The following is a 24,162-nucleotide window of genomic DNA, read 5'->3' as shown; positions in this document are numbered from 1 at the left end:
AGGTTTTCTCAAAAATGTTTAAAAAGAATTTCCAATTCTTCAAAGCTTTTACACTTAGCATTTTTCTAACTCTTTCTTTCCTTCCTTTCTTTTATTTAGAATGCAAGATTAAACCGATTCATCTCCTAGATGGCAAATACCTTGCTTTGATGAAGCATTATCAGTCTTTTGTTACTAACTGAAATTTTACTGGCAGAATTGTGGATTAACACACAGTTGTTCAAAGATAACTCTGGATGGGGAGAGGTGAGATGGCTCAGGAAGGTAAAGGTGCTTACCATCAAACTTAGTGGCTGGTTTGACCCCTGAGGCTCTTACATGGTTGAAGGACAGAGAAAATTCCTGAGAGTTGTTCTCTGATCTCCACACACACGCTGTGTCCCACATGCATGCACACATGTTATGTCATGAATGGGCTCACACACACAGGCATACATATGCATACACACATACACAAATAATGTAATTTGAAAAGAAATATCTCAGAGAACCCTTTATTCTGTGGTCCAATTTTCTCCATTAGAAAGATTTCCTAAACCTCCAAGACACAAAAGCACAGCTGGTCACCCTAGTACAACCCCATCCTGTGATCTTATTTAGGATTTCCACTTGAGCTACGATTATTTCTGTGGCTTTTTATTTAGTTTATATTATTGATCAGCTCTCACCCACTCCAGTTTATAGTTGCTAATGCACAATGGCCAGTTCCTAGCCTGTATGATATGCTAAACTGTAGTGCTAAGAACTTCAAACAGAGAGTGTCAATTGATTCCCCAACATTCTTGCTTCCTCTTGCTGTTCCTCAATTAGTGACTTCTCTCTGACTAAAGACGATGTGGCTCATTCTCCTCTTCAGGACATGGCAGGTGCACCTCTCTGGACTATTACAAGGTGATCCTCATCAGAGTGGTCCTCACCAGACCTGACAAGCCTGTCCATTTCCAAGATGCCCAAGTTGTCTGGTCCCTGACCTTCTGAGATGGGTTGCTTTGTGCTTTTCTTTAGTTCTGAGAGCTGCTCTAGATCCTTCCTATAATCCCTGTAGATTAATTCAGCAGCGTCTATTTCTGCAAAAGAACTCATCCCCGGGTCAGCTCTGAGATGACTATTTTCTCTTTATAGAAGGAAGCAGGCTTAAGATAGGTGGAAACAAATCAAGATCACTCAATCAATCAGTCAGGGCTCTTCATATCATCTGCAAGGATGGATGGGTGGGTGGATGGGTAGATGGGTGGATGGATGGATGGAAGAAAGGAAGGGCAGAAGAGAGAAATGAGGGAAACTATGTTATGAGAATCACATAATCTTTTTTGTTTGTTTGAGACAGGGTTTCTCTGTATAGTCCTGGCTGTCCTGGAACTCTCTCTGTAGACCATGCTTGCCTTGAATTCAGAGATCTGCCTGCCCCTGTCTCCTGAGTGCTGGGGTTAAAGGTGTGTGCCACCACTGCCTGGCTCAGCTCAAATAATCTTGAAGTCTGAGAAGCCTTTCTGTCTGCCACCCACATACAGGGAACCAGGGAAACTAGTTATGGTGTTCAGCTCCAGGTTAAAGCTCAGAGAGACTAGACATCTGTTGTTCACAGATAGAAGGTGAGTGTCCTGAGTTCATGAGGGTGAGTTTACTGTTAGTCCTCACCTAAGCCTCTGCTTACTGGGGGTATCCAACCACATTCATCAGATCCAAACCCCTCACAGAGACACTTGGGCACAATACCTGCAGGTCCATGGGTATCCCTTAGCCAACTAAAATTATCCATTACAGACCCTGGGCTGTGAAATGGAAGAGCAACAAGGACTCTGAGCAGGGTGCCTGTGTGCTAATCTGATGCCTCAATGTGGAGCAGTCTGCCTCCTGCCACCCCATACCCCTTCTCTGGGACATCTCTGGGGAATAACTTTATCCATGCTGAGACGTGAGTCAGCAGGTCTCACAACAAGGCCGGGTCACAACTGCTTTCATGAAACAGGATATCCCTGCTGAGGCCTGCAGCTCATAATTTCCAACCCTTGCAGAAGTACTTCACAGAACAACTGTGTACATGCTCGCGCGCGCGCACGCACACACACACACACACACACACACACACACACACACACACACACACACGCTGCGTGAACACAAGTCTGCTTCAAGCTCCCCATTCCCTCAACCTTTCCCTGGGAACCCCCTCACAGGAAATGTTGCTATGTCAACATTTTTTTAAAGTTACAGAAGAAAAAAAGGAGGATGTGGGGGTGATGCATACATTATGATTTTTGTCACCAAGTTTTCCTCAGCTTTAGGCCATGCTTGTACAACTGGTCTTTATCAAAGGGTTTTCATCTGCTTGCCAATGTGTCCTCTGTCCTCATGACTCATGGTGGGGACTCGGTCCTTTCAGCTTAATCTATAGTAGCTTATCATTTCTCTTATTCCCAGGGATGGGGGATGGCCGCTGGAACTGAATGAACTCAGCCACGAAAAAAAAAAAATCACCAGATTTCTCTTTGTGTTAAGCAAAAGCAGCTAATGGCTCTGTCTATGGGTGAGCCTGCTTAGAGATTACAATGAGGCATCTGCTTCTTGTACTGCAGAGTGGGGCAGGATAGAGAAATGCCTGCCCCAAACAGGTCCTCTCGGATACCTCTGGATTCACTCGGGCTGATAACATCCCTTGGGGGTGGAGATGACAAGGTCTTCTCCTCACACACTATCCCACTCCTGTTGTAGGGGCTCCCTCAGGGCAGGACACTGTGAAGCTGAGTGGAGGGCCTGGGATAAAAGTGATAAGACACGGTTCCTGTCTGGCCTGAGCTTGTACAGGCTCTGGGAGAGAAGCCTCTGGAAGGACTGAGGTAGGGCCTAAGCATTCCTCACTTGTCTTCTCTGGAGAGCTCCCATCCTGCCCTTGGAGACAGGGGGGCTTCTGAGTCATCACCAGCTCATCTGCCCCATGCTGTGCTTTGGCAGGGCTGTCCAGCCCAGCTCTTGGCCCTTGCCCAGGTTCCTCTTAGGCAGTGCTCCCCTACCCCCAGGCCCTCCTCCTGCCTTCTTTTCACAGGCTTCCACTCCCAGAATGGGTCAACAGCTGGATTTGGTTAGGGTTTGGAACTAGCGCTATCACCTATCAATTGCCTGAGCTGGCCTTAAGTCATCTGAGAGTCCTGTATCCTCTGAAGAACAAGGACAGTTGTCATATGCATTGCATAGAGTTGATGAGTGGGAAAAGCAGTCAGAGGAGCTGCTGAGCACACCCTGGAATCCATCCTGGGTGACTGTGTTCCTTAGCATCAGCTTCAGCTCAGGCATGCAGCCCTGCTCCAGGGATTCTTCTCTCTCCTACTGCCCTCTCTGTGAACAAGGTAACAGAGTCTGTCCTGCATGCTTCTGCTGATATGTAGCACTGGTCTCAGGCTTTCCTGGTTTCCTGAAGGATTGTAGTCAATACTGTCCTGGGATTCCCATGGAGCATATGCAGCAGCCACACTCTCTAGGGGTAAAGGTCCTCAGCTGTTCTGCAATCTGTTCCCAGGCCCCCTTCAAGCTACTTGACACACTGCCATCTCTGGGGAGTACTCCCTCCTTTCTGGAAGGATTTCTTGACATGTTCAGGAACTTCTAACATAAGCCTCAAAAATGTGCCAACAAGTGAAAACTGTAATTAGACACACATTTTCCACTTGACTAGGGCTCCCCAAGATGCAGATTCATGGGCTTTGGTATCACATGCTCTCATTAGGAGTCCCTGGTGGCACTGAGAGGAGGCACACATTTAGTACCTTGGCTAGTCTGGGACCTCAATATTCTAAGGTCCTGTACTAGCCTCACCCCACAGGACCCTTAAAGTGGCTTCACTGGCTGATGGGCTCTTGGAATAGTACTGGGTGGTGGCTGGGACAAGTTTATCCTCCTAACAGAAGTTAGTGAGGTCTTGTTAGTAGCTAGAAACAGGCTTGGGCTTGCTTGGGATGTGAGATGTAGGTATGTTCTATTCTAAGGAGTTGAAGCAGGTTGGTGACAACCTTGGAGTGTTCTCTGAGTTCAGTCCCAGCTCCCTCCTACCCCTAAAGCACACAATCACCTTCAAAATCTAGCCTCTTTATGCCAAAGAGAACTGGAGACATGCACAGAGGATCTTTCAGCATTGACAGACATCACTGGTCACACTGTTCAGTTTTAAAAAGCAAAGGGTACAGGTTGCCAAGAACACTTGCATCCAAACTCCAACATAAAGTGGGGTGTCTTTGCACCTGACTTTGCATTCACAAATATCCAACCACCTCTGCCTCCAATGCATGGAAGACCTCTCATCACCAGGGGATCCCTCACAAAGCGCCTGTCCCATGTGGGAGATAGTCTGGCAACAAGATGGCAAAGATAATGAGCCAAGCTGACACAGGTCTATGGCACCTCTGAAAGGGATGGTAGCTGACATCCCTTTACCTGGAACCCTGTCCAGTCAGTGTGGACAGGGTAGATATGGAAGTGAGAATTGGTACAGGCAGGAAGAGAGCACCTGAGCATTTACTACCCTGCTCGGAGGGGTCCATTCTCCCATCTCCTACACTGGGAGGCCATGCTTCTCACTATCAGCCTGGATCCTTCACAGTGGATCTCACCCTGCTGTCTTTTCAAATCAGCTGGGCACTCCCAGAAAACAAACAAAACAACTGACGTCCAAAAAAGTAGATGAGCTGGCTTCTCTTCCTAGGAGTCTTTTCTAAGCACTCTAGCTGACAAGTGTGCTGGTTGACTGGGCTAACAGAGAGCTACCATAACTCATGACCAAGAGCCTGTGAAAGAAAGGAGAAACGTCATCAGTGCAAAGACCTCAGACTGTGCAGCAGAATCCAAGTTTCAGGGTGTTAGCAAAGGGCAACTCTGAGTTTCTGGGAGGCCATGGCTTCATTTCTCACCTTCACCTAATTGTGTGAACTTTGACAGGTTCCCCCTGCTCTTCAAGTCCCCATCTATACAAGGGACACCAAGATACAATAATGGTTGAGGTTCCTGTATTTATGTATCTAACCCAGGCCCAGAGTGTGCTCAGATACGTCCTGAACACTGGGCACAGTGCCAGGAGCCCAAACATCTGTCCTTTGTGGGCTCGAATTGCAGCAGACCTCTCCCTGTAAATGAACTCCACTAGGTGAGCCCTACAATTCCAAGGACCCTTGTCTTTGATCTGCAATAGCCCAGGACAGAGAGCAAAGATTATGCAGGTGAAAAAGTAGAGCAAATGGGGGAGAAAGTCTCAATGACCCTGGAGAGCCTCAAAAGGATTGAGATGAGGTGGGAGAAGAAAGACAGTAAATATAATGCGGGGGCAGAAAGATAGTTAATAATGACATTGCAAAGGCCCTCTGGCAGAGTCACTGGGGTGGGAAAAACTGCACTAATACTGACCATGAAAAGAGACTTCAGTGGTTTTCCAAGATTCTGCTTTTACAGCTGCCACTGCACTTGTACCCAGGAGCTCTTGTCCACAGCTGCACCCTGCAAAATCCATGGCCCCACCCCCTTCCTCCCCAAACTAGAAGTACAGTGTCTACAGTGTCCTCCAAACCTAAGGGCACAGCCCCATGGTGGTCTCCTGAGTTCATGGTTAGAAGATGCCAAAAACATCTCTCCTATTTATGTCCCTATACTTATATTAAATTTATAGAGATACACACATATTATGGAAATTCCATTGCATCACTTATTAATATTCTGTGTTCCACATGTCTCTTAGTTAGGGTTCTATTACTGTGATTAACACCATGACCAAAAGCAATTTGGGGAGGAAAGGGCTTACTTCAGCTTACAGTCCATCATGAAGAGAAGTCAGAACATGAATGCTGGAACTGGAGTCACACATGCTTGTGAACTGCCCTGTGGGTGCAAGAGACACAATTGCTCTTCACTTCACTTACTTTTTTTAGTAAGAAACAAGGACTGATAATGTTTTACTACTCAGCCCCTAAATGTTGGAAAGAATGGATGTGCAGGTTTTCTCAGCCCAATATCTATTTCTAAGAAAAACATTTTTTTTTGAGTGTAAGTAATGTTTGCATCACTCTACTTTGGTGCATGTATATGTGTTTGTGAGTGTATGTGTGTGTGTATAGGTCACTGGACAAACATCAGTGTCATTTGTCATGCATTACCCATGTATGTTTGTTTGTTTTTGAGGCAGAATTTCTTACTCGCCTGGAGTTCACCAAGTGGCAGTCTGGCCAGCCAGTGAACCTTGGAGATTAGCCTGTCTTTACCTCCTGAGTAGGGACTGCATGCATGTCCCCCTGTACCTCCTTCTTTCTCTGGATTCTGGGGATCAAACTCAGATCCTCAAACTTGTGCAGCAAGCGCTGTGCTGACTTAGCTATTTTCCCAACACATATACAACTTTTTGAAAAGTCATGAACACAGTCCAAGAATGGAATCATGGGAGGGGATTCCAAGTGCTTGTGAGAATGCTCCAAGAAAACAAGACAAGAGTCTTGTGACCCCAGTTTCTTCAAAACACAAAGTTGCTCTCAGAATGTGTTTTTGTGCTCCTCCCAGGTATGAGTTTACTTCAGCTTGTTAGTCATGTGCCTCTACAGAAAAATGTGCTTTTGCCATGTGTGGCTTGCCTTTGTGATTGAACACCTTACATAATCCTACTTCCCCTCACAGTATAAATTGCCTGATGCACTGAATAAAGTTGGATATTGCAGGAGACTTTAGTCCACCTCATTTTTAGGTCCTGCTCTCCCAAGTTCATGTACCAACCAGAACAGCAATAGTCATGGAAAACCAGGAGTACTGGCTCCTACCTGTTATCCCAGTGTCTAGGAGGCAAAAACAAGATCACCATTAGTTCAAAGTCAGCCTAGACTATACAGTAAGACCTTATCTCAATCCCCATCAGAGTCATTAGAGATGTAGAATGAACTTGATACTTCTAGATATAAATTATTAGTTGCTGGATCACCTTAAGAAAATGAACCATTACCTTATATGACAGTAAAACACGTTCATATATTACATGGTATACTGTAATATAACACCATGTTATATAATACATGCTACAGATAGATTATGAATATATTTTGTGTATGTCCATGTAAGTATTGAAGTTATAAATCCATTCTCTGAACTCCCACTCTTTACATAGTATTTGTGTTTATTTTCACAATTTTCCTTTATAAATTTCCCTTGCTAAAGACTATAGAAGAAGAGATGTCAGCTCATCAAAATATTCAGATGACTCTGGTCTTTGGCAGCAAATGGCATCCATTTTACTTAAACTCCATCCAGCAGCAATGTCTTCTGCATGACCATCTGGATTCCTATCTGTGAAGGTCAGTGGGGAGGAAAAGATGGACATTCTAATAGCCAACAGAATTGGCCTTTGTTGAACAATATTTTTTTAGGATTTTCTACTGCAAACTGGAGTTTTATTCTTATAACTCATGGGCTATACATGGGAGAATGTGAAAAACAAACCCTGAAGTCAACACCACACCTTAGTCACTGGCTTTAAGAATAGAACAAGCATCCTGGAGGCACCTAAGGCCTATGTCCATCATCACCTTGTTTTATTCATCAGCCTCCAAAGAGGCCAATGTTTCATCACTGAGTGGACCATGCAGGCCCTCCCATATTTGCCCAATGCCTCCTATGACTCAGTTTGAGGGATCCCATCTTGCTTGGGGTACTTCCTACCCTGCATTCTCCACACAGCCTGGGCATTCCACTTGTATAGCTGCTGGCCAGGATCGTCCCTAGGCAAGTTCTTTCCTAGGCTGAAAATTTGCATGTGTTTAACTCTTCTGAGGAAATAGACTAGTCTATTTCCCACAATCCCCCTGTCTCCAGGGACAAGCTTGAAGCCCAGGATTCCCTGGTTTACTGAAATATAACTGGAAGAGAAGATGGGCTCACACAGGAATCAGTTAACTAGTTTACGTGCTTAAACACAAGATATTCTCCTTGATTCTCTCTGGGTTATCAGCATGTGTCTGCTTATGTCACCAAGCCATATGTTTCTCCCAGAGAGATGAGAATGGGTTCTGGTACAGCCATCTGAAGAAATGACTAACTTTTTAAATATTAGGATGTACTTTACAGTCTGGTGTTAAAGCACAAAGTTTTTGAATGATGTGCTTATAGAATGGAAGGTATGGTGGTTTGAATGAGGATGGCTCCCATAGGCTCCCATATTTGAATGTTCGGGTCCCAGTTGGTAAAACTGTTTAGAAAGGACTAGGAGATGTGAACTTGTTGGAGAGGGTGTGTCACTGGGGGTGGGCTTTGAGATTAAAAAAGTCCATGCCAGGCCTTTTCTCTGTTTGCTTTCCTGCTTGCAGAGCAGGGTGAAAGAGCTTCTTCACTTCAGCACCATGCTGGCCTACCTGCCTGCCTGCTGACTTTTAGTCATGGACTCACTCTCTGAAAGTGTAAGCAAGCTCCCAATTAGATGCTTTCACTTAGAAGTTGCCTTGGGCATGGTGTCTCTTCACAGTTGTAGAAAAGTAACTAGTACAAAAGGGGTGATGGGATCAAGTCATGATTATTACCTTCTATAGAAAGACAATAAACTGGATACAAAATCTAAAGAAAGCTTAAGTACTTTTCTATAGCCCCTACAGTAAAATTTTATTATTTTTAAATAGATTTCTAACCAAGCTCTTAACATTCTACCAATCTTACTGTTATATATACTCAATCTGACATTGGTTAATTTTGTCATTTGCAGTGACAAAATAATTGACAAAAGTAACTTAAGGGAGTGGGGGTTTATTTTGGCTCACAGTTTAAAGGGGCTGCTCCATTATGTGGTGAAGGCAGGGTGGACGGAATGGAGGGCAACTGGTTGTATCTGGCTTCAGAAAATAAAGATGGCTTTCTCACATTGCTTTCCCTTTTATTCTAGGACTCTAGCTTAGGGGATGGAGATACTCACATTCAGGGTGGGTCCACCCTGCTCAATTCAACTTTTCTGGACTCATTCATCCTCATGCACATGCCCAGAGAAGTGTTTCCATGGTGGTTATGAATCCACTCTTAGAGGAGGGAAGAAGCAAGGGATTTAATATCTGCAAAACATTAATTCTGCCTGTAGGGTTGATAGTACAGAATCACCATTAATTTTTAGGTCTGATAAAACAAACAATTTTGCAAGGTGATGGTAGCACCTGCCTTTAATCCCAGCACTTGAGAAGCAGAAGCAGGGGGATTTCTGTGAGTTTGGGGCGAGCCTGGTCTACAGAGTTCCAGGACAGCCAGAGCTACACACAGAGAAACTGTGTCTCAAAAATCGGACAGACAAGCCATTATTTTTACTTCTCCATATGTAAGAATCGTTGGGTGAGGTGATGGGATGTATGGGGATGGAGAAGCTGACAGAAAAGTATTCATTATTACACAGGATTGTCAGTTGGTGGGTACTAATTTTTAAACCTCATTTACATAATCAGTTCCCAAGCCAGCCAACAGGCAGCCTGGACCCTCCTGACTCAGTGCAACCCACAGCTCACAGGAAATCTGTAACCCTCCCATTCCTGATGCCAGCTGTAAGTGAAAACTGGGGACGAAAAGGTTGAGCAAGGTAGGGTGAATGAAGCAGAACACTGGACAGAGCTGACTGATGTGCACTGGGGTAATGAGAAGAAAGGATGGAACCAAGAAGTCAAGGAGACAGGCCACAGCCCATGGACTAGGACTTTTGGGAAGCAGAGGCAGGAAAGCCTCACATGAGACCTCCAAAACCTGGGGATTAGTGTGATAGCTGGTGTTATTTTTCAACTTAACAGAAGCTAGAAAAATGACCCGTGGCCATTCCTGTGAAAGATCATCTTGATTACATTAGACTGATATGACTGTCTCAATTGTGGGTAGGACCATTCCCTAGTCAGGGGATCCAGGACTGTATAAAGCTGGGAAAGTGAGCTGGGCACTAGCCTGCATTCCTTGTTCCCTGCTTCTGATGAGCACCTGCTTCAGGCTCCTGCTGCCTTGACTTCTGCACCGTGATGGGCTGTATCTCTAACTGAGCAAAAATAAATCCTTTTTCCCTCAAGATGCTTGTGTAGCCAAATCCAAACACTAGTCCTCTCCTGCATTGTGAGTTATCAGTGCCTCTAGAGGGGGCTGGAACTGGGTGTCATGACCCAGTGCTGAGGAGTACGAGTTAGAGGCCAGCTTGGGTTATATAGAAAGACTCAGAAACCAAAGAGGGTGATCTGGATATAAGATCAGCTTGTGTGAGTTACAGCTTAACTACATCTTTATTTGCCAGTTGGAACAGTGGCTTCACCAAGATGAATGATCTTTCTAGAATTAAAAGGAGAAGGACTCCATAAATTACATATGTTCATGAAGTAGCATTGGAAGTAGACCTTCTGTTTGATGATAAAAACATACCAGAAGCTCAGATTCTTGGTGTTTAAATAGCTGTGAAATATTATATTATAATTTTATAATTTTTATGGTGTGTGTGTGTGTGTGTGTGTATGTGTGTGTGTGTGTGTACAGTTTTAACCATTTGGGAGTATGTAATCTGGTGGCAAGAGACATATCTACAATGTTGGAATCATCTCTACCATCCATTTCCAGGACATTCTCAATTGCTCCCACCCCAAGTTCAATTACCAATGAACTCCCGCTACCTTTCCTCACACCCCTGTCAGTCCTATTCCACTTTCAACTCCACAAATTTGCGTATCTTACATACTTCGCTGTTCTGGTTAATTTTAGGATTCTCTGGGAAGAGAACCTTATTGAGAAACTGCCTAGATTGGGTTGTGAGTTTGTCTGTGGGGGGATTGTCTTGATTGTCAGTGATATGGGTAGCACCATTCCCTATGTAGGTGATCCTGAATTGTATAAGAGCATTGGCCAACAAGAGGCATTAGCCAGAAAGAGGCACCTTTCATGGTTTCTACTGCACTTCTTTGGCTGTAAAGTGCATTCCTTGTTCAGAGGCAATGCTGTGTGGAATAGCAACCAAGCAGAATGTGGATATCCCTTTCTCTTAGACAAAATTTAACCAAATTAAAATTAGCTTAAATGTAAAAGCTGAGAGAATGCTAGTAAACTCTGAAGGAACTAGCCTAGTAAGAAGATGGTTGAAGCTGAGTGTGGCAGTGCATGCCTTTAATCCCAGTACTCAGGAGGCAGATCTTTGAGTTCTAGGCTAGCTGGGTCTACAGAGCTAGGTACAGGATAGCCAGGGCAAGACAGAGGAACGCTGTCTTGAAACAAAAACAAAAAGAAAGAAAGAAAGAAAGAAAGAAAGAAAGAAAGAAAGAAAGAAAGAAAGAAAGGAAGAAGAAAGGAGAAAAAGAGGAAGAGGAAGAAGGAAGAGGAGGAGGAGGAGGAGGAGGAAGAGGAGGAGGCTGAAGTTGATTTAGTTGTGGGTGTAATGACTCCTGCCTCAAGTTCCTGCCATGGCTTCCTGGCTATTATTCACCATGGTCTGTAACTGTAAACTAAAATAAATCCTTTCTTCCTTAAGTTGCTTTTGTCTAGGGTATTTTATCACATCAACAGAGAAGAAACCAGGGCATTCATATAAGTGAACTCACACTCTGGATTGTCCATTCAAGATAATGACTTTGAAATCAACATTTCTGAACAGAGCTACCGGCACTTGAGCTCTCCTGTAGAAACCTGAGAAGCTGCTGAATCAGTGCCCACAAACTCGGAAATTTGCATTAAACTTCAAGCTTACCTGCACATTAATTTTGCTGTCTTAAGTGACTGATGAATCTTAGTGACACACATGAACAAAAATGCATGGTTGTTATGTAGAGAAAATGACAACCAGGAAAAGGTAAAACAGATGCTTGCCATAAGGAAACCAGCTCATGTAGCACCTGTACAACCACCCAGCCATGCTTAGGGTACAGGGACAGGGGCAGTACAATGACATCCACAGGTAGCACTGGGTACCAGTGGCCAGAGATCATCTAGAAAAGACAAGATTGCCATTACCATTTGTTTGGGATGCAGTTTCATAGATAGAAATCTTTACTGCAGGATTCTCATTGGCAAACCTTCATCCTGTATGTGGTCCAAATGCTGAGCAGCTGAAGTGAGGAAAATGAATATGGAAATCTGCTTCTCTACTTCATCTTCAAGCATCATTTGCAGGTCCTCATCTCTCATGCAACCTGATTAAGGATGGTACACTCACAGGTTGCAACAAGAAGAGACGCTGTTGATCCTAACTCACGTCGACACTTACATATTAAGTCAGGTGGGTGAACAAAACATTCTAAAAGGGTGTTCTGACCTTTTGCAGTGTCTTACAACTTCAAATGAGAAGAGATACTCAAAGGAATTCAGCAAGTATTAGGAAATAAAATTTAGCTTAATTAAAATGCTCTTAAATGTTAAGGCTGAGAGACTGTTACCAAAATCTTATGAGTTTGGTTTAGTTAGAAGATGACTGAAACTGGCATAGCTTGTTTCAATTCACAGCTGACTCTCACGCTCACAGAACTGTCTCCTAGACTTCCATCCATCCATTTCAGTGTATTTCAGTGGCCCCCCTAGAGCCTTCTGGTTCTCTGAGGCACAGGGCATGGTGAGATGAACAGATGCGGTCACACCTCATAGAAGACAACACTCACTGGGGCAACTAGGAAATGCATCAGCTACAACATCAGGAACCTCAGACTAGAAGCACCTTATAGGTGGATATTTCCTTGCTAATCCAAGCTCTGAACAACAGATCTATCTTTGAGGATGGCTATTCCCTTCATGGTCACCAAACCCTCATATTTTAATTTTATTTAGGTTAATATTCACTAAATAGCCACCTGTGGTTAGTGCTATCTGCCTGAAGTATGAATATATGACCTTAGGAAATGCATTTAAACTATAGATCTCCATACCCTACAGAGAGGTAGAGGCAGGTATCTTCCTTCCTAGAAAGCACCCCAGTGGTGCCAACACTGGTGGCCTAGAAACAATCTCCCAGGTTTGGGGAGGAGGAACCCCCCAAGCTTCTAGAAGAGGGGTACCCACAGCATGGATGCAGACTAGGAGGAATGTGGAAGAGGTGTTAGAAGAAGCCTACACACTAAGAAGTCCGACCTGTTGTAGGAGCTGCTTAAAAGCTGAATGGAGTGGGCATTGTCTTTGGTTATGATAGCTACACTTTAGGTTTATGTTACTCTATACTGAGGTCAGCTGCATAAATCCATGAATTTCAAAGGAAAAGCCTTGTTCAGCTCCCCATCACCCTCCACAGGTCACCTTAGCACCAGGTTCCACGTAGCCCACTTATCTTACAAGACTGTGACAGTCACAATCCATATCTTTATGCCTCTGACCACTGCTCCAAGGGTAACTCCTCGGTATGTTTTTAGGCCTCTTTAATCTGATCAAAGCAGCACTCCTGGCACTTCGTGTGTCAGAGTCATCCATCCCTGGAATCTTCTGTCCCATGCCCCCAATTGTTCAAATGTCCCTCAAGTTCAGTCCTTTCTGCATCAACAATGTTTTCTAAGCAACTTCTTCTGTCTGAGGACACTCGTTTGGTTCATCTCCTTCCCCTCCATAGCAACAACAGCCATGCCCACTCTTTATATCCTCCAATAGCATCTTTCCACACAGTTAGAATTAGCTGAGCCATATCATACCACTGCCCTACTCAGAGGCTTGTCTTTCATGCTGTCCCACCACCACAAGAAAATTCTAGGTCTTTACCTGAGCAGAAGACCCTTCCCAGCTTGGCTTGCTGCCTCTTTCTGTCCCATCATGCTCACCAGCACAAGGAAATACTTGTTTGGGGCATTTCCCTTCCTCGTTACTCTGACCTTTGCATAGCCTTCCTTCTCTCTTGAATGCCTCTATTATCTGCCCACTTTCCCTGTTTCATGACTATTCCCAGATAACTTGAATGATGCCTATTTACATACATCTTGAATGTCAGCCATTTATACATCTTTTTTCTCAAGGCCAGACTGGTATCCCATACCTTCCTTCCTTGGCTAGAAGCACCACTGATTTTTTTCTACCACTTTTTGCCACGATCTATCTAGTGTTGGGCTACTTGGCTTGTCTGTAAAAGACCAGGCTTTCACCTTATTCATAGTTCTATCTCCAGTGCTCACCACCATGTCAGACCATTCTAACACCTCCAGTGTTTATTGTCATCATATGTTAACCAGATATTTGTGAGTAAATGATGAGGTAAGTAAGTGACTGAATACATACTAACAATGGATTAACAAAATGCTGCTGAGGATTTGTGAATAGGATAAGGGAAGCAGGGAGGTGGAGCCATGAATCTAGGCAGCCAAGTTTCCAAGAGTTTTGGTTCCTTCATTTAGCCAGCACTTAGAATCAACAAGGAAGTCAGAGCTCATGGCTCTACAGGTGGGTTGGATTTCTCTGAGAAGGATCAAAGAATCCACACACAAAGATTTTACAACTGAAGTTGTTGAGAATATCAAGGAAATTAAAATCCTTCCTATAGAAAGCTCCTAAAGGATGACTCCTGATAATCCAGGTCTGGTCAGAACTGAGATGTGTGGCCATTACCGGGTCTTAAGGAAGAGAACAGGTAAAACCCATTTTTTCATTCATCCACAAAGAGTAAAGTGAGCACAGGATGAAGCCAGAAGTGTAGTATTATAAAATAATGAGTACCATAGTTATGACAGGGAAACCATTCTGAAACCATTTACAACTGAGCATTGGTGATAACGTGAGCACTAATATTTCAACTGGCCGTGCACAGACCTTGTCCCCATTCTGCAGACCAACAGTTGGGTTTCAAAGTTCCTCTCTTGGAATTGTCCCCTATACACTGAAGGACATGTGGTCTACTTGCTAGTGACTCATGTCTAATTACTGCAGGCTGTGCAGATTCCATCATTCACTAGTATTATAAGGGTTTATGTGGTGCCTGTGATTAACAAACTGTGGAAGATGGTAGCAGGACATCAAGACCCTCCCTCTGACCTTAGGTCATTCCTCCTTGGTAGGGAATACTCCATGGAAGACACCCTTATCTGCAGCTATGTTGCCTTGAAGGCTCCTGTTGAGTCAACAGTCTCGTTCACAAGATTACTGGACAATTTTCCCGAACTTGTAGGGGTTTGTTTTTGTTTTTGTTTTTGTTTTACTGTTAACTCAAGCACATGACTTTACATTTATCCCCACTTAATCTCATCTTGTTAGTTTTGGCCCATTGATCCAAAGTGTAGAAATCTCTGTGATTCAGATCCTGCCGTGTCAGGAACACTTATCCCCTCAGCTTTGTGCTGCCAGGAGATGTGATTTGGGCACCCCATTCTGTCTTTACAGCAACTACTGCCAAAACCATGGGCCAGGGTGAAGCTGAATGCACATGTTGCCCTAAGGCAATGAGCAACAGCTTCTCCAGCTGTCTAGCATAATCCAGGTCAGCATGAATGATGATCTAACATCCTCTACATGGTCACTTTGCCAAGTCTTAATCCATCAAATGCTATCTCCATAGCAGCCACGCTTCTCTCCTTTGTATGGTATAGTGTGAGGAATGATCTAAAATACCCTTAATAAAGATGTCTGAAAAAGCTACAAGGAATCATACTATTAACTACATACCTAAAATATGCATAATTCGATATATGAATACACATACATTGTTTTAATGAACATTTCTCATCTGGGCTGGTGGTACTTCTTCCAAGAAGCCAAAGCTAACAGACATGAGAAGCTGTCTTTTGAGTTATTGATTATGGGTTTCCAAGAGACCCCCAAAACATAGAGCCTACTTCTGTTGCTGTTGGTGGTCCCTTGGAGGTAGAAGGTATCTCCCTATTGCTAAAGACACCATGTACTTCAGAAACAGGACCCAGAGACCCCTGAATGCTCTTTCCCTGAGGATTAGTTTGCATGACAACAGAAGGCACCATGCAAGCTTCCAAAGTGGGCAGGCAACCAAGAGTCCTACCATCTATGACACTTATGAAGTAGCCTGTAATAACACCTATAAATAACCAGTGTTCTGTGGTAACCCTAGCGGTGTAGTAGTGGCACACAAACCTTGGTGGTAACCAATAGCTGTCTAATTGGACTTAAGATCCAATTGAACTGAACAAGAGAAAAACATGGTTGGTACTGGAAACCCAGCCAACCATTCAGCCTGGCAAAGTCATGAATATTGGAGAAGAATCTATAACCACTATTTTACTAAAGCAGCATAATCCCTAACAACAATCTATAGACACTTGTCCTTATAGATAATTACAATTTTCATCTCTCATTAAGGAAACTTCTCTTTGCAATGGAAGGAGACCACTATAGAAAACCACAACCAATCAAAATGCAGAGTTGTGGAGTCCAGTCCCAATGGATACATCTTCAGAACAACTCCCACACCTAAGGCTCAGAGAACATTGCAGAAGCAGTGGAAAGATTTGGAGAATCAAATGATTAGGGAGTTTTCTGAGAGAGTAAGTCTTCTAGTAACATCCCTCACATAAAATCTCTCCAACATAGCTGATAAGTGTGAGCTGAACAAGGAACCACCAGTGAACATGCAAAAATGAATGTGGCCCACAATGCCTCAACCTTACACATAATTCAACTGAGGAAAGCTGGGAGGAGGAGAGGTACTCTCCCCCAGGGAAGAGCACACCAAATGACTGTCCAGTGCCAGTCAGCCCTGAAAACATTCATACAAGCAATATTGTCTGGATTGAGTGAGTTATATTTAGGGACATGCACACATGAGCAATAGCAATCAATGAAAAGGGGGCTGTGATTTGAAGGAGAGTGGGGGGATATATGGGAAAGTCTGGAAGGAAGAAAGGGAAGGGGGAAATGCTATTATATTATAATCTCACAAATTAAAACAAACATCCTCCTTGATACTTATACCCACCATGAAACAATGTTTAAACACCCTTCCTGCTATGGTTCTGGAGCAAAGTACTAATTAAAATTGCTCCTTGGAGATGTCTGGAATTGTTCCAGACAGAATAAAAATCAATAGTGACATTCTTTGTGCTCAGAGAGTCCCCATGTATAAATTTAGTTTTCCGTGGATTTCCCACAGCAACCACCTTTGATCAGTGGTGGAACAGGGCTTGCAGACTGAAGGCTCCCTGGGGCTGAGAGATGTGTTGAATGGGGTCTGGTGCTCTTAATTTAAAAAACACAAAATTGGAAAATAAAATAGATGTCTAGGCTGGTCAGCATGCCCCATCAAGCATTTTGATCAAAGATGCAGTTCTGAAACACTAAGGAATGGCTGGGGAATCCATGGGGATGCAGGGGAGTTAGAGCAGCTAAAACCTGGTCCCTGCTGTCCCATAGGCAGACAGCAAAGTCCTGATAGATGCTGCTCGGGGGAATCTTAATGTTTTTTTAAACATTCAATTATGGCTACACAAACATGTATTTTAAGCCACCAGCAGATCTCTGCACAAATTAGGGATGCTAGAAGGCAATTCAAACAGATTCCCTGAAATGAGTATTTTAGTAAGAATCCGGTTCTGCTATATGAAGAACTGTCTCACCTTAGAGGAGACTGAGAAGGCTGAGGGTATACTGCCAGCATCAGCTTTAGATGAAAGCTCTTGTGACTGAAGGGACCAAAGCCACTCTTAGTTCAGTTTTAATTGCTGAGCACTTTTTTTTAAGTTATAGCAGATTTCAGAATATCCAGGGGTTTGGTGCTCAATAGGTAGGCCATTTTTTCTCTCTGGGAGTTGCTAGAGAGCATTCAAAGGTCTTCAAAAAAAAATGGTCCTGCACTATGTCTTTTCATGACTGGCACACATGTCATCCTTCCCCTTTTTAGACATTCCTATGTCTATGTTTTAAAACTTTTTAAGTGAAGTTCTTTCCTAATTTATAATGCTGCATTTTCTTATTGTAAAACAATAAAGCCTTCTTTTATAATTCCTGTATCCAGAGTTATATGGCATGCAGTTATTTAAAAATAAAAACAGAACAGCATGTACATTATTTCCTAACACAATATTTACATGGGGTACATCGCAGAATTTCTTTTTCAACAGTAAAGTTCTTCATCAGTTTAATCATCTCCCTCCAACATAATTTTGAGGAAGAGACTCAGCAGTGAAATGGCTTTGAACCTGGGGCTAATTCCTAGGCTGTAGCAAGCTGGCCATCTGATTGGTCAGGCCCTCTACTGTCCTGGGTGTTAAATATTTAAATAACCTGTTCTTATTTCTAACAGCTTCATTTGACTAAACTTTCTAAATTGGATTTCCTGGGCCAAAGGCTATGGAAATTAAAATTTAATTATAAGGTACATGATTAATTACCTTTTGTGTCTGACAGCATGAGGAGAATCATAACATCTTTATTCTACTCACAAAATTGTACATTTTGGGGTATTCATTGCTTCATTTTTAATAGACATGTAACCTTCTTCTAAAAAGGTCACCCTGAATATTTGGGCAAAAACATCATTAAAAAGTAATACCAGAACATTCTAATTATGAAAACATTACTTTTAACAGAATGTGATCTTTAAGGTTGGCAAAGGTGGGGACTGAGGATGGAACTGAGTGAGGAATGTTTACTTAGCACAGGCAAGGTCCTGGGCTTGATTACCAGCACTGCAAAAATAAAACTGGTACAACTAGTAGTCAGTCAATCAAAGCTACAGTGTCCAGAAAGATAGACTATGTTCTCATCATGTATTTTAAATTTAAATATATTATTCGAGATTTTTATTTAAGTTTTTTTTCTTTTTAGCCAGTACTGACCTAAAAATTCTCTATACAGACCATACTAACCTTGAACTTATAGAGAATCTCCTGCCTCAGGCTCCTGAGTGTGGAGATTACAATATACACCAAATAATCCATATACTTTTCAAAAAGATTGATTTATTTTCATTTTATGCATATAGGTGCTTTGCCTGCATGCATATTTGTGTACCTTGGGAGTGCAGAGCCCATGGAGGCTAGAAGAGGGAACTGAATGTCCTGGGATTGCAGTTACAGACAGTAGGGAGCTACATTATGGGTGCTGGGAACAGAACCCAGGTCCAGGTCCTGCCACAAGTGCTCTTAACCTCTGAGCCATCTCTCTAGACCCATAATCTGCACACTTTAAACATTCAGGCTGAGGAAGAGATTAGGAAGAAAGAAATTAAGAAGAGTTTCACGTTTCTAACTTTTCTAAATCTGAGGTTATCTTGGGAAAGGCCTAAAGGGTTGGACAGGGATAAATTAGGGCACCTTTGAGATGATTTTCCACACAAATTATCCTTTGTTTGTTGTCAGCCTGCATTATGCTATCTCCAGTAACAGAGGGTGAATCACGTCCAGAAGGAGCATGAGCAGAATGATTGAGCCACTCTCCAAACCCAGAGAACCAGATGAGGCCAAGGCAGTGTTTTATAAGGTAGGGCGTGTTGTTAATGATGTCCAGTGAAATGATAGTACATGGGATTGTACAAAGACCAAAGCAAAGCCATGCTTATAAGACAAAAATCCACCTTTGCCCTCACCCTGCACCCAGGGTTTGGATATTGGTTTATTTTGTCTTTGCTCTTGGTTTCCCCCTGCTCCGCAGTGTTCTCTCTCCTGTTCTAGAACAGACTCTTTGCAGTAAAAGCAGAAACGATTTCATAAGGTTTTCCCGCTCTGCAACCCTAAGACCATGTGAAAACTCAGGGTTAGGCCTCCCCTGTGCTGGGCAGAATGTTCCTCCAACAGCTAGATACCCAGAGCATGCACAACACAAACATTTCTAAGCCCCGTGGCCAATCATAACAGCCCATAGAGGACACGTAACTCTGCAGATATCCTTATGAGATTTTTGGTTTTTTTCCTGTGTCTTTCAGAGAGCATGTAGAATACTAGCTTTTTTTAAAATCATTGCTGTGACCAAATATTTGACAAGAAGCATCTTCAGGGAAGAAGGTTTACTCTGACCGTTGGAGAGCACAGTCCATCATTGTGGGAAGGCATGGTGGCAGGACTTTGAGGCAGCTGGTTACACTGCACCCACTGTCAGAAAGCAGAGAGTGACAAACAAGACAGGCTATAAAGTCCCAGGGTCTGCCTCCAGTGAGCCACCTTCCCCAGAATGGCCCCACCTTTAAAGGTTTCACAACTTTCCAAACCAGTGCTACCATTTGGGAGCCAAGTGTTCAAACACAGGAACATTTTACATTCTAACCACATCCCCTAGTTACCTCAATGGAGATATTTTCAAAGCCATATACATGCAGCAATGAAAAAAAACAAATATACCACAATATTCCTACATGGACAAAAATACAGGGGCTTAGATTTCTCAGTGGTTATAGTTCTTGCTATATAAATGAGATGACTTATTTTGGATCCCCAGCACCCAAGTAAGAACCAACATCTACAATCCTTGCAAGTGGAAACAAAGACAAGAGGATCCTGGAGGATTTCCCAGGGAAAACTTAGTTGTTTTAGCTCCAGGCTCAGTGAGAGACTCTGTCTCAAAAAGCACAGTGGAGAGAGCAATTGAGGAAGTCAGCCTCTGGCTTATACATTGATATGCCCAGGTGCACACACACGCACTTGTGCACACATGAGTGCACACAAACACTCTAATTAATTACAATGTCTAAAAACATCTTTAAAATATTTACTTTCCAATGTCAGATACATAAAAGCATATAATTTTTTATTCATTATCCTGCATATTCAATCCATGTGCCCAAACCTCTGTTTTCAAGTCATCAGGATACAAGCTAAAACATATCATGTATTCACTGTTTTCCAAGTCTTTGATCCACTAGGTGGTAAAGAGTGGTAAAAATGTAAGATGAAATGCAAAGTGGCAGGTTGCAGATCCCTGGGAGCAGGCTCTGTCATTTTACGTATACCGATTTAAAGTGCTTTGTGGCCTTAGATGCTGAATGTCAGGACAGTCTCTTCCACAGGACTTTCTTAGCCACAAACTCAAGCTCTGATATGATGAACAGCCTGATTTGTTGCCACGAAGACTGGCTCTGGTCTCTGAGACTATATATCCCTGGTGGATGTCCTCCCTCCTTTCTCTGTCAGCTCCTCAACCCCCACCCCATCTTACCAAAGAGCAAGGAAGAGAGAAGCTATCTCTCCTGCAAGGGGGAAGCTTAAAGCTCTCCTGCTTTAAGCCAGGTGATACCTGGCAAATAGAGCTATTATTTTAAACACAGATTGCTCTTTGGAAGACCTCATTAGCTAAAGTAAGAATTAAATAGATAAGAAAAGCCCTTTATAAGTGTGGTACTTGTAGAAGGGCCTGTGTGTGTGTGTGTGTGTGTGTGTGTGTGTGCGCCCACATGCATGCACACACACTCTTCCAGTGGCAGGGGTAAAGGACACTCAAATAGGAGTTCTCAGTAGACACTATTTCTCTCCTGAGAAGCCATTAACAAAACATGCCATGCCAATACTCATGCTCTCAGAAAAGCAAAAAAAAAAAAAAAAAAGTGCACTATTTTCTGAAAATGTATAATTTCTCTCTTAAAGGGGCCAAATTTTTAAATAAAAGCATAAGATGAAGTGTGTAGCACTGGAGCAAGCTCATGAGATCAAATACATTCTAATGGCAACGTAGATTATAGAACAGTGTCCTAACTTTCTCCAGTCACTTTGTGAACAAGAATGAACTTGACTTACTCATTCCTTTCCAGACTCAGGATCAGTTCTCTGCTCTCCAGCTGCAGCTGCACAGTCAGCACATCTGGATGATCCTGAAAGGTAAGCAGGAAGAGTTAGCTTGGCTTTGTGTCGCCCATATCCTGATGCTGTACATCAGTGTAGTCAGTGGAGAAGAAGGAGGGGGCTGTTGAAATTGATTTTGAGGGAGAGAGGAGTAGGGAAAGAGGAGGGGAGGGGAAGAGAAAAATTGATTTTCTTCTTGGGGACTTCCTTTGACTCCAAGTACCAAGGACCAGAATGACAGAACTGAAAAAAATGGAACTCCTGGCCCTGACGTGGCCTTTATACTCTTTTCCTTTGGCTATTCTTCCTTTAGACGCTTAGCTCTGATCATAAATTCTGCCTATCCCATCAACCCTTTCCTTGATCTTCCCCAACTCCAAAAAGGGCATCTCTATTCTTTACCTGCTCATGGCAGAAAATCCTGAAGTCCTCTCCCAGGCTCCCTGGCCCTCACCCACCCCCTCTACTGAATGCATGAACAGTCCTGAAGAGCTGTTCTCTAAAGCCCCTCTCCTGCTGCCACGACTCCCTCCTACCCTTCTCTCCCCCCTTTCCTGTTCATCCCATAGGCAACACTCCTCACTCAACATGTGCCTTCTTCCTGTAAACACTTTGAACCCAGGTTCTCCTGGGTCTACCTATCCTTTCTTCCTATCCATTCTCCAACAGTGGAAGGACACTTAACATCCTCAGTCTTGCATGAACCTGTGCTCGCTTCCTACTGAACTTATAAGATACCAGGATTTGAACTCAGCCTATAGTTTCCCATGTCCTCTCCATGACAGGAAACACTGCCCTCCTCCCTCCTTGCCTGACTCTAGTTCCTGGCTGTGCCTGCCCTTGGGACACCAGAGTTGTCTTGGTGCTCTGAGAATTTGCATGTGTTGGCTTCTCTACCTGGGATGCATTTTCTGTCTACTGGAATCAGCTGAAAAGTCATCTATTAGAAGAAACATGACTTCACCACCAATCTCCTGCTACTCTGCCCTTTCCCCCTTAAAGGGAAGGGACCTTATACTACTTGTGATCAGTGTTTGTTTGCCCTTCTTTACAATGTCCACAGAAGTGCTGGGTAAGTAAAAGGTGGGGAGTGAAGGCAGGAATCCATCCATTCTAGAGAAGTGGCTCTGCAGACCTCTCTTCCCTTTGCTCTAATGCCATCCCTCCCCTGCTTCACTCCGCTAACCCATTTATCCACATATCAGTGGATGCAGCCCAGTCCTGGGGATGGTGCTGCCCACATTTAGGGTGGGGCCTCCTACCCCAGCAAACCTAATCTAGGTAATCACTCATGGATATGTCCAGATGCTAGTCTCCAAGGAGAGTCTAAATCTTATCAAGGTGACAACCAGTTCAAAGAAAAGGGAGAGATACTTCCATTCCAATCCACTCCTCACTGACTGGCCATTTTGGTTTAAAAGCCTGCTTACACCCATTTTCCTAATTGTTATTGACTGAAGACCATAAAGCCCAGCATTCTTTTTCTTAAGATGACATATTGATGAATCACCTAATAGAACTACATCCTTTGTTGGATGCACAAAGAACTATATTCGTCGAACCAATCAATCAAATGCTAATCAATATGCCAAAGATATCTAGACAGTAACTATAATTTTATCTTTTAAACTGAGGAAAGTACTTCTAAACAAATACGTAAAGTACATCAATGTACTTTTTAAAACAATAAAACAATCATAGGGTACATACTACACAAATGGAAATATAGACTATACCCAGAGTTATTAAAAGCCCATTTTCTCGTTTGCTTGTTTGATGCTGTGGTAAACACTATTACTAAAAGACACCTGAGGAGGAGAGAACTTATTTGTCTTACAGGTTATAGTCTATCATTGAGGGAAGCAAGGCAGGAACTGAAGCAGAGACCATGGAGGAATGCTACTTATTTGTTTATTTCTCCTGGCTTGCTCAGTTACCTTCGTTATGTAAAGTCCAGGTCTACCTGCATAGGGATGGTACTGTCCATAGTAGGCTCATGCTGTCTTTTGCGTGTTTGTGCACCAATCTTTTCTTATGAAAACACTGCCTTGCTAGGTTAGGGCCTACCCATCTATTACAGATTGAATCTGAAATGTGAATCACAGATACATGTTTTGAATGCATGATTCCCAGTTGGTGGTGCTATTGGGGATGTTGTGTCACCTTTAGGAAGTGGGGCCTAAGGTCATTCCTAGGCCCTGGTCCTCGCTTCACTTTCTGCTTCCTGGTTCTTCTTGAGGTGAGTAGCTCTACCAATGTCTTTCTACTTCTATAAGATGAGCCACCACAGCATTCACTCCCTGCTATGAAGATGGAAAACAAGAGCCAAAATTGATCTTTTCTTTCTTAATATAGTCTGTGAGGTATTTTGGCCACAGTGATGGAAAGGTCATTACTGTAGCCTATGACCTCAGTTTATCCAGGCAGCCTCTTAAAGGCCTCCAGATGTTCCACATGCCAAGGTTAGGGTCAAGGTGTCAGTGCATGGATCTGGCTGGGCCAGGGATGTAAATCAATCTACAGCATCCTTTCTTCA

General features: G+C 43.2%; 1 protein-coding gene across 4 annotated transcripts in view; it reads right to left on the bottom strand.

Moving 5' to 3' along the window:
• Positions 1 to 24,162, bottom strand: part of Adam12 (ADAM metallopeptidase domain 12) — a 315,670-nt gene that overhangs the window by 215,731 nt on the left and 75,777 nt on the right. For 3 of the 4 annotated variants that reach the window (XM_027409112.2, XM_035442147.1, XM_027409111.2), the window contains exon 3: positions 21,582 to 21,655. In XM_027409112.2, coding sequence (XP_027264913.1) covers positions 21,582 to 21,655 — 74 coding nt within the window. Of the gene's footprint in view, positions 1 to 21,581; positions 21,656 to 24,162 lie in introns of those variants that run through there. The other variant, XM_035442148.1, reaches the window with a different exon arrangement.

This window comes from Cricetulus griseus, chromosome 3, assembly GCF_003668045.3.
Source record: "Cricetulus griseus strain 17A/GY chromosome 3, alternate assembly CriGri-PICRH-1.0, whole genome shotgun sequence".
Taxonomy (NCBI): Eukaryota; Metazoa; Chordata; class Mammalia; order Rodentia; family Cricetidae; genus Cricetulus; species Cricetulus griseus.
The sequence above is the reverse complement of the archived record's forward strand: the minus strand, read 5'-3'. Positions and strand labels throughout refer to the sequence as shown.